Here is a 15,480-nt window from a genome sequence, read left to right on the forward strand (position 1 = left end):
TTTGGAACTCAAAATCTTGTGGAAGTCAATGTTGAAAACTAAAAATAAATAAATTTATAAAAAAAAAATTGTACCCTAAGAATCTTGCAAGGCTTCTACTGGCATCAGAATAAACCCTGCTCCTTGACTGGAAAAAAAAAAAAGAAAAGAAAAACAACCTCATGGAGTTACAGTTATATCATGCAATTTTGCCTAACAACTGATTTAAGGATTATAAACTATTTTACCCCCCTAAAAATCTGTACTAATGAGCTAGCACCATCCATTTTACTGGACATTTGTCTTTCACTTCATTTATAAATCAAGACTAATAACATGTGCTTTGCAATAGCTCTCAGAAAAAATAAAAAACAAAAAAGCAAAAACTAGTGGTTCCCCTTAGAGACTAGACAGTCAATTTTATGTTAGCTCACAAACCATTGTTTCTAACTATGCCTTCTTACTTTCAGGGGAAGGAAATGTGCCCAGACATTTTGAAAGGAAATAAGTATTCATATTTGCAATTGTAAGGCTTGGTGATAGATAATCCTAGCAACTCTCAGAAGAACATTCTTAACACCTCTAAAACTTTTCAAATACAAAATTAGCCAAATACAACATCAAAAAGCTACTAAATAGTACTGTAGACATTTTGTCCTTTGGGACACAAAAGGATGTGCTAGATGGAAATATTATAAAGAAATCTGGAAGGACTTCAGAACTTTTAGGGTGGAAAGCATGAGAACTGTCTTGAGTTATAAAAAAAATGCTAGTTTGCACATAACTAACAGACATTTAAAAGCATGCACAAGGAAACACAAATATAAATCAGGTATATTTTACTGAATTTTAAAAAACTTAAAATGTATGATTTTGAATTTAATAGGATAAAGTAAAATTTTCATACTTAATAGTAGGCGTTCATTCTAATATCTGAAAACATATTATGTGTAGGACAGTGAAGAATTCAAAGACAGATTCCTTACCTACAAGGTGCTTATGGACCACTGGGAGAAGAAGGGTCTTCATTTTATGTGGATAATGATGCAAAAACTAACAACTGATAGAATCCTTTTGGGGTTAAATAAGTTATTTTTCCTCTCTCCCACTATGAAAGGAGGAGCACAAAACAAACAGATTCGGGTTACCTAGAGATTACTCCTCATTCTCACATGCTAACTACTCATCACACGTTGCCAATGCTGTCTGAACGTAGGCTCCAGTACAGAAGTGTGCTGGTTGCTCCATGGTTTCACCAGGTAGACTAAACTCTAATGATGATACTGGGCTATCAAAAGGAAGAAGACTTAGAGCTGTTCTGTTTGGCCACAACAGGGCAGAAATAGGAACAACAGATTGAAATTACAGAGAGGAAGAAAATTCAGGTTGATTGTAAAGAAAACATTCCTAATAATTAGAACCATCTCAAAGTGACATGAGCTGTCTCAGAGCAAAGGCTCTTGTCCACTTATTAAAGACTTCATAGAGGTGATTCCTATTTAGATATAGGTTGAATTAGATAATATTTGAAGTCTGTTTCAATTCTAGCACCCTGTGGTTACAATAGTATTTGCATAATCTTCTGACCAAATTTCTAAGAAAAATATATTCCTGAGCTTTCAGCCTTGCACTTCTCGGACTTATAGTATCTCCATACAGCAAAATGGAGCAGAAGATTTATACTCCGTGATTTAAGGTGGTGGAAAAAGCATTAGAAAAAAGAGTTAAAAGACCTAGGTTCAAGTTTAGGCTCTACCTGTAACCTGCTACGTGACCTTGGATTTTACTTTCTATGTGCCTCGGTTTCATCATTTATAAAATAAAAGCAGTGGCCTAGAATATTCCCCAGGGTCCTTCCTTCTAGTTCTAAGTCTGTGATCTCAAAAAGTGTTATTCTTATGTCTAATGCCTTTCTCCCAGCACTAATCGCAAAGGATCCAGGGATGGAAATGACTTTGGAGCTCATTTAATCCAACTTTCTCATTTTACTGAAGAGGAAACAGGTCAAAACGATTTAAGGGCCTTGCCCAAGATTACACATGTAGGCACATGTGAGATTCAAATGTTAATCTTTTGGCTCCAAATCCATTGCTCTTTTAAGTACACAGCACTACTCCTTCAGTCTTGAAGTAATAGAATTGGACCACTCCTCATCACAAGATCCATAATCATCGTCCCCAAATGGATTTAGAATCTGGGGCAGAGGTTTGTAGTATCTTCTATTTAAATAACATAATGGAGTTTAAAACATTCAGAAAAGCAAAAATATTTCAACACTGCAAGGATCTGTGATTTCACCAGTGTAGGTGACTTCCTCCACTGATATATCACTAATGTATTACATCGGCTCAGACCTCTATAACTTAATAAATGGCCTCCCAAAGCTAAGAGCAATATTAAAATATATTGCTGAAAAATTCATCTTCATGATGCCATGCTGCTACTGACTTTGCACTTGGCAAGGATGGTCCACAGACAAGCCATCACTAGGCCCATAACACAAAAAAGCACTACTAAAAATGCAGTTATTACAACCTGTAATCAACTCACCTGAAGCTGAAGGAAGCTGATCATAGTCTTGGGATGTCCTGTTCGTTTTGATATTTTCACTTGTTAATCTCCGAACAGGAGGCATAGGTACTATGCCATTTGCTGAATCAAAAAAGGGATCTTTAAAATAAATACAAGATTTCAATTAAAAACAATAGAAATATTCATTTTGTTTACTAACCCCCTTCCTCCTTCCAAGTCACCAAAAGTCTATTGACTCTTTTTTTTAAACCAATTAGTCCAGGCTTGAAAACCTATAAGAAAACTAATTTAGGAACACTAATAAACACTATTCTCTAAGCTGTCGGTATAATCTCAGACTCATTCTTCCCTCAGGAAATATTCTCAATATTAACTATTAATGGGATATACATATACTTAATCTCTGTTAATTAGCCATGAGATCCATGAGAGTAGGAATGTAACTTTAAAAATCTAGCACTATAACTTAGTATTGAGCTATAAAGCCTGGGTGATAGGCTCAGGTTCCCAGATACTTAGATATAAAGCTAATTTTACAACTTTAGAAACTTTGCTACTATTCCTACAAAGTTGTGAATATACTATAAAATCTGATTTTGTCTAACCTTGGTGCTTAGGATTCGGGGCAACAGGAGAAGGAAGGCTAGTTGGAACTACTGAATGTTTTAAATTGGACATTCTAGATTTCATTGATTTTTAGTGGAGGGAAAGACCTCAGAAGTGATGTAATTCAACCCTCTCATTTTACCAAGGAGGGAAATAGTAAGCAGGGAGGCAAACTGCTTTACTCAAAAATCTCTTAGCAGAAGGATATAAGAACCCAGGCATCCTGATTCCAAGCCCAGGGATCCATCTACCATACCATTCTGCCTCTCACTTTTATTACTTTCAACTATGTACAGAAACTGGAACCAACAATTAACAATGTGTTTTCACAGACAAGTTCTGTCAGATCAGCTTGAATACAGAACTTGAGCTTCTGTGAGGTCTCTGTGACCTCACTAAGAACATCTAAATTCATTCATCCTCAGGCTATCTTGTTGAAAATGAAAACATCAGTTACCTCATATATAAGCCTTTTCTATTCAAGAAGTTTGAGCTTCCACCCCGTATACTTTTATATTCTGCTCTCAACTATAGACAATTGAAAGGTGAGTGAGAAAAGAAGAGAAAGATGAGTTTTCTGTTTAAATGAACTACCAATTTTCTATCTTTGGACAAAGTACTAAATGAAAGCATTGCCTATTTTAATGTGAAGAGCTAGGAGTCATGTAAATACACAAATTAGGACACAGTACTTTCAAAATCCCATCTTCCCAAATATTTAAAGTGTTGTTCCAGAACTTCGAAACAATTTTATAAAAGACATGTTGTCATAAAAACTATCTGGGTTCATTTTTAGGTATTCTTCCAATATGTGGTTGGCTCATTGATAGACCACCATAAATAGATTTATTAAAAACAATTTTTTCAGTGCTCCAATGTTCTTGGATTTGGTATCTTTTACTGTGTTAACAGGGACAGTTACATTGTTATAAATGTTTATTTATTCAGACTTAAGGAAAAATGTGTTCAGAACAAAGTCTTTGACAATACATAACAATGCCCAATTAAAGTCCTTTACTTACACATCATTAGATACCAACAGAAATCCCTACAATTGGTAATAATGTTCATTTACTCCCACCACTCAATTTTACTAAGCGTCAATTCAAAACCCACATCCAGAAGCAATGACTGCTTTGCATCCTGCTAAGGCAGGAGCTACACACATGCCTAGTAAACTGAGCCTTGTGCTGGAGGAGTATATGCTATTGCCCAGTATTTAGTACTCAGGTTTTAAAGGAGAACAGATATATGACTCAACTGGTAATGCAGACTTGAGTCTAGTATAACACAACTGCCAGCTAATAACAAGACCTTTCCTTATATAGTGCTGAAATTTACAAGGCAACTATTTTGCATGTATTTTCTTGTTTGACTTTGTAATATTATGTGTATTATTATCCTCATTTTATAAATAAGGAAACTGAGGCTCCAAGAGGGCATAAGCCTTGCTAATGGCCACAGAAATAGTTAAGGGGTAGAGGTGGGATTCAAATCCAGGTTCTGTTGACTCTATGTGTAGAACTCTTTCTACCATATTGTATGACACCATTGATATGGAATGACTGAAAGACAGCAAGGATTATTAAAATCTATCTTCTAATTTATAGTCTGGAGGTAAAACAAAATCGAGATAATTACCATCTTTGACACAATGTGGCATATATGGTAGACACTTGAATGCTTATTGGATAGATTATTACATCAAAAAATGAATTTAATAATATGGAAAGCAATTTATATAGATACTAAAGCTGATTATTTCCTCTAAATCACAATAAAATATATAATTTCTTAGGGACAGTATAAGGGAATAAGAGGACATTTGGTAAAAATAAAAGATCCATAAAGAGAGAAATTATGTTTATAAATAACTGAACCTTTCAAGGTCCATTTTCTACACTAGGTAGAAGTTATAAGGCTTTTTAGATGAAGTTCTCAAAGCACTCCTGCAATAGTTAGGTTGCTATTTCAAGGAGCATATGCCTATGTTATTTTACAATGTCCTAGTGGAAGATTTCCATAAGAGAATAACGGGATGCAACGTAAGACAAGGTAGCTAGGAATCAGATTTTGGATGGTCTTGAATCCCAGGAAAGTACTCCTGAGTTTGCTTCTCATGTTTATGCTTTCTTTCTCATGGGCCTACTCTATTCTGTCTCTCTAGACTAGCTTTAAATCCAGTTCTCAATCTATAATCCTATGAAACTGAAGAAGGCAAAATAATTACCCTAGACAAACTAAAAAAAAAAAAGAAAGAAAAGAAAAAATGAATGGATTCAGATCTTTCCTTTTAAAGACAAATGCAAGGTTAGAACTACTTTAAGTATAAGGCAAATGACATCACGCTTACTGACAGGTCAGGTGAAAAAGCAAAACATAGTGACTCACATCTCCCTCTTACCCCCCCCACCCCTGCACCAGTCAAGGTTGCTTAGGGGAGAAGGATAAGATGGTAATGGGTACTGGTGCTCAGATATTTAGGAGATGACACAGGAGAGGCCAATGCTCAGCCTGGATGGAATGTCCAGCACTAGGCATTTAATAAATCATCTCTCCCTCCTTCCTTCCTTTATTCCTTCCTTCTTTCCCATGGAAGTGGTACAATTTTGCCTCTGCTATGGAGTTCTCAGAAGAACACTGTTAACAAAATCTTGGCCTATAAATGGAGTAAGAACAACTTGGATTTCAAAGTCCAAACTGAATAAACTGATCCTGAAGATTCAAATTTTTAAACCTCCTACATAGAAGATAAAACCATAGAACATGAAATTATATTAGCATTATTATGAAAAACTGCTTTGATGTATTTACAAGACTCCTCTAACAAAAGCTTTAATTTGTATTATGTTTTGGCTTTACATGGGATTAAAAACAACTTGATGAGGGAAGTGGCAGAGTAAGAACAGCAAATAATATCATCCATCATATAGAGATGAGGAAAATGTAGGTGACAATACGACACAATGAACACAGGTTTTGTCAAGGCCACATGGATGATAGGTGGCAACTGTGACCTGAACACAGGTCTTCTGATTCCCAGGCTACTATTTACATGCCTTCATCCTTAGCTCCTCTTGATTCTTCATATTTAATGAACTTTCATAATGAATTATAATGGATGGAGAAGCAGAAACATTTTTTTACACATAAGATGCTATGAAATATTAAAATCTTACTCAAGTGCCTGTTAAAACTTTCTGTTCCATAGAAAGGATAGAAACTTCAAACACTAAGGTAGTTTTTAAAAGAAGTCATTCTAATCATTCATCTCAATACCTGGCTCATACCAAGACTTATAGTACTGATGTATTATATGCAGGTAGAACATCTGACATTTGCCACGCCGATATATCGTGAAAGATAAGTATTTACTGAATGAATACATGTAAATTGAACCAGTATTTCTGGATAGGAGGAACTAAGAAAAAAAAAAACACTAAAGAAGAAACTACCCCACCCCAATCTGACTAGGGAAAAGAGGATGTGTGGTCTAAATATGTTCTTGGTAGCATTGCACTCCACATAGTTGTTTGTCTTCCCTTTGCCGTTTACTTTGCTGTAGTTGTTGTTTAGTCATTTAAGCGACTTGCCGGGATCACAAAGCTAGTCAGTGTCTGGGGCCAAATTTGAACTCAAGAAGATGAGTCTTGCTGACTCCAAGTCCAACATTCCATCTGCTGCGCCACCTACCGGCCCTTGTCTTTTACTACAACTACAGAAAAGAAACAGGAGCTTTTAAGAGCTATGAGTTTTTAAAAGCAAACTAATGTCTTTCCTCTGGTCAGTTCAAACAATGAAACCAGAATTAAATTCTCATCCAGGGTTAAATTAGTAAGACATAGATAGATGCTGAGAGATAGTCTGAAATGAGGGAGGTGGGGATGGTTGGTGCCAAACTAGTTCTGAAAGCGCTAGTTCTGAAAGGTCCTGGAGTGTTTGGGTGCCAAAAAAAAAAAAAAAAAAAAGCTAAAACTTAGGGCTGCACATAAAATATTATAGTTAGAGTGAGTTGACAGTAATTAAACGAATACTTAGCAAGATATTATTCTGTACTTTACTGTTTATTTCTTTAAAAGGTTTAGCCTAAAAATACCTGGGCAGCTAGGTGGCACAGTGAATGGAGCGCTAGACCTGGAGTCAGGAAGACTCATCTTCCTGAGCTGAAATCTGGCCTCTGAAACTTACAAGCGGTGTTACTCTGGGAAAGTCACTTAACCCTGTTTGCCTCAGTTTCCTCATCTGCTGGAGAAGGAAATGACAAACCACTCCAGCATCCTTGCCAAGAAAACCCAAATGGGGCCATGAAGAGTCAGACATGACTGAAACAACTGAACAATAACAACAACAACAACAACAAAATCTGCTTTAAAAACTGGACACAAAGTGGAGGGCCTTCAACTGGGGACCTAATTATGATGTATGAAACTAATGGAATATTATGGCAACATCAAGAGAAAGAGGAATTCAGAAAAATGTAGTTAAACTGATACAGCACAAAGTAAGTAGATCCAAGAGACCAACATACAAAATGACCATAATAATGGAAAGCAACAAAAGAAGATATCAGAATTCACACTGAGGCAAATACTAATCTTGACCCTAAAGGACTGATGATGAAACACCTACATCCTCCCCTCAGAAGAGAAGTGGTGGGCTATGGAATGAGGCATTCCCTGGTCAACATGCCAGTGTGTTTTCTTAAATTTCTTTGTTACAATGTATATTCTATTGGCTGTGGCATGTTATTAGGAAGAAAGAATAAGGGCCAGCTAGGTGGCGCAGCGGATATAGCACCAGCCCTGGATTCAGGAGGACCTGAGTTCAAATCCGGCCTCAGACACATAACACTTACTATCTGTGTGACCCTGGGCAAATCACTTAACCCCATGCCTAACCAAAAAAAAAAAAAGAATAATGTAAAAGAAGAAAAAAATACAAAAAACAGAATCAATATAAAAGCAATAAAAGTATTTTTTAATCATTTGTTATCTGGCTATTTTGGTAACATGGTAAGTTTTTGATCTAGAAAAATAGAAAATGTGAAAAAAGGTACTAATTTTAGCCAAACTGCTTATTATCAAATAACTGTAGCAGAATACTATCACCACTTTGTGGCAACATATTTAAATTGCAGGTCGTTTTGTTAAGCAGTGAACTGATCTGTTTTGGAAGATGAAATGGTGACATGAAAATTATGAAGTGGCTGTAAATGTCACAGTACTTGAGTAACCTTTCCAACAAACTTGCTCATACTTTTTCAATTATAGAATCAAATTAAAAAAGCAAGACAAAGAAATTCTCAGTGTGGATGACAGTCTATTAAGGGAAATCATTTAGCATCGCAGATCTCATTTAAGGTACACTTGCTCTAAAAGGCTAGCAGAGAACTGCAATTTTGATGGCTTCATATGGTTGATTCTTAGGTCTAAGTCTTAGAAAAAAATTTTTAAAAATCTATTTCCATGGTTAAGGAAACAGTCAGGTCAGTTCATACTTCAAAATATATATTTTATTAACACTAACAAAGCATATTGTTCCAGCCTATACAGCAATGATTATAACAAAAGTTAATTCTATTTGCGAAATGAAATTTTTCTGAGTATTGCCAAATGAATAATGTTAGTTTATCAATTTGTTTTTTGGGGGCCCTCAATTTGAAAACAAAACACTAAGTTAATTCTTCTAAAAAAGTTACTTTAAAAAATAGCTGAATATGACAAATCACACAGGCTATCAATAAAAACAACATAACCATTCCTTAACACAATGGAAAATTTGGTACTTGTGAGCATCTACAAGTTGGAAAAACAGTTAGTTATTCCAAAACCTGAAATTATCCTAGTATTTTGCAAATGGTTAATAAAGAGATTTAGAAATTCAAAAGAACTGGTTTTGCCACAAATTAGCAGTGCAACCATGAACATTTCACTTAATCTCATCTGTCCAGTGAGGAGGTCAGACTAGATCCTGAGGGTCCCTTCCAGCTCTAAAAACCTATGATTCTATTTCTTGCCGTCTTTCCATTTTTTTTTCAGTTTCTTTTGTTTCATAAGGCAGACTCTTAAATTTTTCTGAAAGTTAGCTAGAGGTAAGCAAATTGTGAATGTTTGATAGCTATCTTGTCAGATAAGGGATAAATTTTTGCTCTCAGTTAAAGATTTGGAGTTGACTTTTCCTCTTACCTGAAGGAGGAAGAAAGAGCTCATGTCCTGAGGATGGCCGGCTCCCAGAGCCAGGAGGTTTTGTATGTTCGATGAGACTATGTCTGGCAGGAGGTGGGGGTGGTGGAAGGGAGGGAGGAAGGACATCAAAAGCATCATCACCTGTATTCAGAGAAAAGTCAGTACCATAAGCCCAACTTTATTAAGAAAAACATGGTATCAAGCAAAAGTTACAATTGATTTTCTCTTGTGGTTTACATTTCCAAGATCTATCTAACAGTTCATGGATTCTAATAATGGAATCTGTAAGCCTGACTGCTTTTCCAGGAACTGTGTGTTCATGTATGTGTGCAAAACTCACACATGCATAGTGACTGACCTTTAAGTCCAATATGTTCTTTTCATTTCTGGGATGAATTTTTGCAGTTTTTCAACTTGTACAACTTGCACCATATGGCTACAAATTTTAAAATATAAATAAACAAAATCGAACAAACTTATTACAGCTAAAATCCCTCTATAGTAAAAGTCTAAGTGACAAAAATGGCTCTCCTCTACATTCCCAATTTACTGCTGCCACTGATGCTCCATCCCCTTGTGTAGCTGTTCAATACAACAAAAGAATGTCAATCATCCCTTTGAGTTAATTTAATAGGATTCAATCTTTATAGGCTAATTGCTTTATTTTACTCAAATTACAGCCAGAACACTTCAGAAGATGTATCCTAATGCAGAGACACATGTTACTGACATGGCAAGTTTCTTAACGAAAGAATAATTAAGTTTTAGAATCATCCTTTTTTGTGTAGCTCCAGGAGTCATGATAACTGATACTCACATCCTATAAAAACAAAGTGAAAATTTATCTAATTGCTAATTTTATTTAAAAAAATCATAAACACATTTTTAAAGAAAAAAATAATGTTCTTGTGTGTCTTCAACTAGGCAAACTAGTAAAAATATTATAGTTACATCTATGTATATAGATGTAACTATATAAAAACATAAATGCACACATGTACTTTATCACACCTCTATAAAAAATACAGATATAAACCTTTGTAAGTGGTCTTATTTTTATATAGATACACAAAATCATATACAGAGATATCTATTTAACTTTCTATTATAGCTAAATTTATAAATATAGATGTGCTACACCAAACCCTGCTCCAATACTTTATCTTGGCACGGAGATGACCCAGTGAGCAAATTTTGATTGGCTCAAAAGAGTAGGAAAGACTTTCCAGGATGGACTTGCTGTCATCAGAGTACTGAATGTTGGTCATCTGGGGACCAGCTTAGGGATGTTTGAAATGGTTCATCCCCAGAGAGGTGGCCGACAGCTGATGATTTTTGTTTCATCAAAATAACTTATCAATACTGTCTTGTAATGAACAGAAGGTGACAATCTATATTGATGGAGGAAGGACTCACACTAATGAAATACTGAATCCCTTAGTTGTTGAGGTAATACATATCCATACATATATGAATTTACAATGGAAGTTTGATAAAACTTTATCCACTTGATAACATTCTATAGGACTGTATTGTGACACTACATTAGTGTAACATTCTCTTTGTACATTTATAGATGGGCTTCAACAGAATTTTGAATTATACTAAATTTCAAGCTGTAATAACTTGTGTTATTGTGGGGCCCCAGTGAACGGGGATGCTTTATTTTTCAGCTTTTTTCACTGCAAAATTGGAGTTTCATTTCCATCAATCATAAATGCTGTTCAATATGACAGGAGATACACATCTATATTTATAAATATAAATATATGTCTATCTAGATACACATCTATATTTATAAATATAAATATATGTCTATCTAGATACACATCTCTGATACACAGGAAAAACTTCCAAAGGTTTTCAGTTCTGCTTCTTTTTGAAACAGTCAATGGGTACAGAAGAACAGCAACAAAAAAGACTCAAACAGAAAGGGAACAGATGACCTAGTCACTTTCTCTCTTGTCACAGGTGTACCTCACAGGAGCACAGACCTAAAGCTCAAAGGGATCACAGAGGTTGAGTCCAATCACCTCATTTTCCTGCTAAGGAAACTCACATCCAGAGAGTTTAAGTGACATGCACCTTGTCATATACTTAGTAAATGTCTAACGCAGAATTCAAACCCAGGTCTTGATTCTTAAATCCTGTGCTCTATTCATTATTCCACAGTACCTCTTAGTGAGTAACATCTTTGGCAACCCGTTTAGGATTGTTTCTGCTTTAAATTTCTCTGCCAATGGCTACTGATTCGCAGATCTACTCCTTTAACTACTCTAATGTATATAACTTTATTTTTTCAATTTCCTTCCTTCGACTTCTGTACTTGTCACTGCTGGCAAGCTGGCCTTTTAGCTCATTTGCCAGGGAAGTAGCAACAGCAGCAGCAGCAGATGCAAAGATTCAAAATTCCCCTTAGTGAAAGTTAAAAAAAAAAAGATAAAATATATGTATCCATGTATGTATGAAAGTGGTTCCCTGACAAATTCTATAACACTGATGTTGATCAAGGAAGAGCCTCATGTTAAGAGACAGCTGCATCCTGTCCTTACAGAGAGCTTTCCAAAGGGCTCAAAATGACCTCCCAAGTACTAAATCATTTGTCCTGTCAACAACTCTGTGTTAGGTGGTGGGAAGGATTATTATTCCTCTTTTACAGACTCAGACACCAAGGGAATAAGTAATTTGCCTACGATCACAGGTTAAGTGATAAACCAGGAATAAAGGAAAGAAGGAAACAAGTATTTAAGTACTACTATGTGCCAGCACTGAGAGGGGAGGGACCTACTATGTGTCAGGCACTGTGCTAAGTGCTTCACAAATATTATCTCATTTGATTGTCACAACAACTCTGGGAGGTAGGTGCTATTATTATCTCCATTTTACATTTGAGGAGACTGAGTCAGACAGAGTTTAAGTGACTTGCCCAGGTTCACAGAGGTGTCTGAAGCCAGATTTGAATGTGGATATTGCTAACTCCAGGCCTAGCTTTATATTTACCATGATACTTAGCTGCCTAGAGTGCTAAGCTTCACTACTATTTTAGATACATGTGCAACATCAGATTCTAATTTCAAACTAGAGATGTGAAGTTTATGTATTTTACATAGATATACTAATCATTAAGGTAATAGGGAAGTAAATCACAGAGCCAATCTGGCGTGTAATGGATACAGAACTGGGTCCTGGAGCTGGGAAGACCTGAATTCAAGTCCCACGTGTGACACATATTGCTTATGTATGTGTCATCAGCTCACTTAATCTCTCAGTGCTCTAGGCGGCTCTCTAAGATTTTAAGTTGCCCAGAAAGTGCCAACCTGCACTGGCAGAATGAGTTTCCTTACTGGGACCTGCCTAGATCAATGAAATCACAGGTCTAGCCCATACTCCTCTCCCTACAGATATAAGCCATTTGACTTTTGTAAAAATTCTTCACAATTAAGCAAACCATTTCTCATGGTATCCATAGAGGCCATTAAAGAGCTCACTCAACTAAACATCAGCTACACATTCATTAACATCTGATTAGTTTTAAAATATCATAGCTATTTACATTATACCATTAAGGAAACAACTGTAACAAAACCCCTATGAATCATGTTTTATATATGTACTTTGCACAGAGTGCAAAGAAACATAAATATTACATTAATTATGTTATATTTAAAGATATATTTCTCATATTATGACATGAGAAATATGAAATTTCCCATGACCCCATAAGAAATTAGTATTTATTTTCCCCCCTGCCTAATGGCTGTCTAAACATTCAGTATGATTATTCATCAGTAGTCATGGCCATGGGAGCCTGAGAGTCACCATTACCTATAAATCCTATCAACCTTCCAAAGAAAGGAGAGTGATTAGTAACATTCTAGGTTTTCATATGTCTAATTTGAAATGCTGAAAAGATGCAATGTGTTTAAAAATTTTGCTTTGTTTTATAAAAAAGTCTTCAACCTAACGGTGGGATGAGAAGATCATAATCAGAGGGCGTCCTGTTGAGTGAAGAATCAAGCTTTGGATGGTCCCGGGATGGAGGTCTGGCAGGTGGTAATGGCACTGGAACAATAGCTGAATCAAAAACATCTCCTAGAGGATAACACAAAATCTTAGTGTTTTTAGTACAGTAAATTGACACAATTTTACCTTTCAATTCTATCATTAAGATGCTAAATACAGATAGGAAATTTTCATGTACCCACCCTTTATATATATACCTAATTCAGGGGGGTTTGATTTCTTCAGCTCCGATGAGGTACCATGTATTCCATTCATTATACATTGACCATTCTCACATGACCTGGGGGTAGAGGAAAAAAAAAGACATGACTTACTTTACTATAACAAAATCCAATTTTAAATTTATTTAAAGTGAGGAGATAAAAGAAGGGGCAATGCCAATGTAACATTCTATAACAAAATTTGAAAGATTAATTAGCTCTTTCGCTATGAAAAGAAAAAGGAAATATATCTGAAGATGCTTTACATGTCCTAAAAATCAAAGGGAAAGGGGCAGCTAGGTGGTGCAATGGATAGAGCACTAGCCCTGGAGTTAGGAGGACCTGAGTTCAAATCTGGCCTCCAACACATAATACTCACTAGCTGTGTGACTCTAGGCAAGCCACAACCCCAAATGCCTCACCAAAAAAAAAAAAAAAAAAAAATCAAAGATAAAAAGTCATGAAAAGAAAGGGGAATTTTAAGAGCTAGTGGTACTCCTTAACTGAAAGCAAAGGTTGCAATGGCTATGGAACAGAACTTAGCCAATAATAATTATCAGTGAATCATAGAACTCTCTAGAAATCTTCTATATTTGTTAAGCACTAAAAAAGAACTTAGAGACAATTTGTATCCTAACCAGACAATTTAAAGGTTAATAGCTTCATTCTTGATTGATGGAGAAGAAAAAAAAAAGGAGCCTGGCACCCTGTAGGAGGTTAATAAATGCATATTGATTATCACATACATTTTGGGTTTTTTTTCCTTACGATGTAAACCTTTTTTTTCCCAAAATGAAAAGAAACTAGTTTCCATTACAAATTCAAAGTATCAAACAATATTAGTCATAGAACTAGCAAATGAAATGAGACAAAGATGTAGAAAGGAGTAAATATATTACACAAGGGATTCAATTCAATAAACATCTATAAGTGCCTATTTACTATACACTAGGATGTGCTAGGTACTGGGAATAAAAAAGCCAATATGGGCTGAGATTCTTATAATCTAGTCACTGCTTACTCATGTTCAGACTCCTTAAGAGTCTACCCAGTATGATCGATGTTCTAATAAACCTTGTCTTTGGCTGAGAGAAGGCTTGGGTCGAATTCTTTCGGGAAGGACCCTATGTGTTGTGATTTTGGGGTCCCAGCACCCCTAAACCACATCATTTTGGTGGCCCATTTGGAGAAAGTGCCTAACCCCAAGTTCTTCTCCAGCCCAGACTAGAAGGTATGTAAGCCTCCTCTCCCTCCCTTTCTTGCTCTGCAGTTGGGTTTGCTCTCCAAGCACCAAGGCTTGAAGGTGCTTTTCAGGCAGACAATTATGAGGCTGTCTTGCACTCGGCCTGACACTCTCAGGCTCTTGCTCCACTGGGTTGGTTCAAGGCCATTGACTTGGGTATACCCTCCGCAGCATAGAGGACAAGGATGGAAGCCCTATCCGGAAGTGTATCTGTTAATTCCCTCAGCACTAGGGAATTGGGGAAAACTGCAGTTGCATTTTGGTTCCCTGAGGCTTACTTACTCCCTTCCCTCTACACCCCTGAATTCTCCTTCATGGAGGTTACAGGGTAAAGTAAGAACAGCTAAAAATATCTTGGCAGATTCTGGAGGTATTGTGATTGATCATTAAAGAGTTTAGAACTCCTCCTTACAACCCTAGTCACTCTTTTCTCCCACTCCCTTCGCTTGAGTCAAGAGGGTATCTGTTAACCTTCTCATAGGAGAAGAGAGTTTCATCCTTTACCCCCTCACCTTTGATTTCACCCTCTCCCACCTGGGAAAGGAAGGAGAGGGGAGGGGCAGCAGCTTCAGCATGGGATCCCCCTGGCAATGGCCTTGGGCACTGGGGCAACCTTTGCCTGGAAGCATCACCCAGGTTCAGCACATCCTGCTCAAGGTAAAGAAGCTGGCCTCTGAACTTGGGTAAGCAACCAGTTTTAAATTTGTAGTTT

General features: G+C 36.3%; 1 protein-coding gene across 7 annotated transcripts in view; it reads right to left on the reverse strand.

The window, feature by feature from the left end:
- Positions 1–15,480, reverse strand: part of LOC114028336 (E3 ubiquitin-protein ligase CBL-B) — a 137,471-nt gene that overhangs the window by 19,499 nt on the left and 102,492 nt on the right. For 2 of the 7 annotated variants that reach the window (XM_027842587.1, XM_027842584.1), the window contains exons 12-15: positions 13,508–13,605; positions 13,263–13,394; positions 9,303–9,443; positions 2,530–2,649 (exon numbers count right to left, since the gene is read on the reverse strand). In XM_027842587.1, coding sequence (XP_027698388.1) covers positions 2,530–2,649; positions 9,303–9,443; positions 13,263–13,394; positions 13,508–13,605 — 491 coding nt within the window. The remainder of the gene's footprint in view (positions 1–2,529; positions 2,650–9,302; positions 9,444–13,262; positions 13,395–13,507; positions 13,606–15,480) is intronic. The other 5 variants (XM_027842582.1, XM_027842583.1, XM_027842588.1 and 2 more) reach the window with 5 other exon arrangements.

The sequence above is a fragment of the Vombatus ursinus genome, unplaced genomic scaffold, assembly GCF_900497805.2.
Source record: "Vombatus ursinus unplaced genomic scaffold, bare-nosed wombat genome assembly UNPS02014878.1, whole genome shotgun sequence".
NCBI lineage: Eukaryota > Metazoa > Chordata > Mammalia > Diprotodontia > Vombatidae > Vombatus > Vombatus ursinus.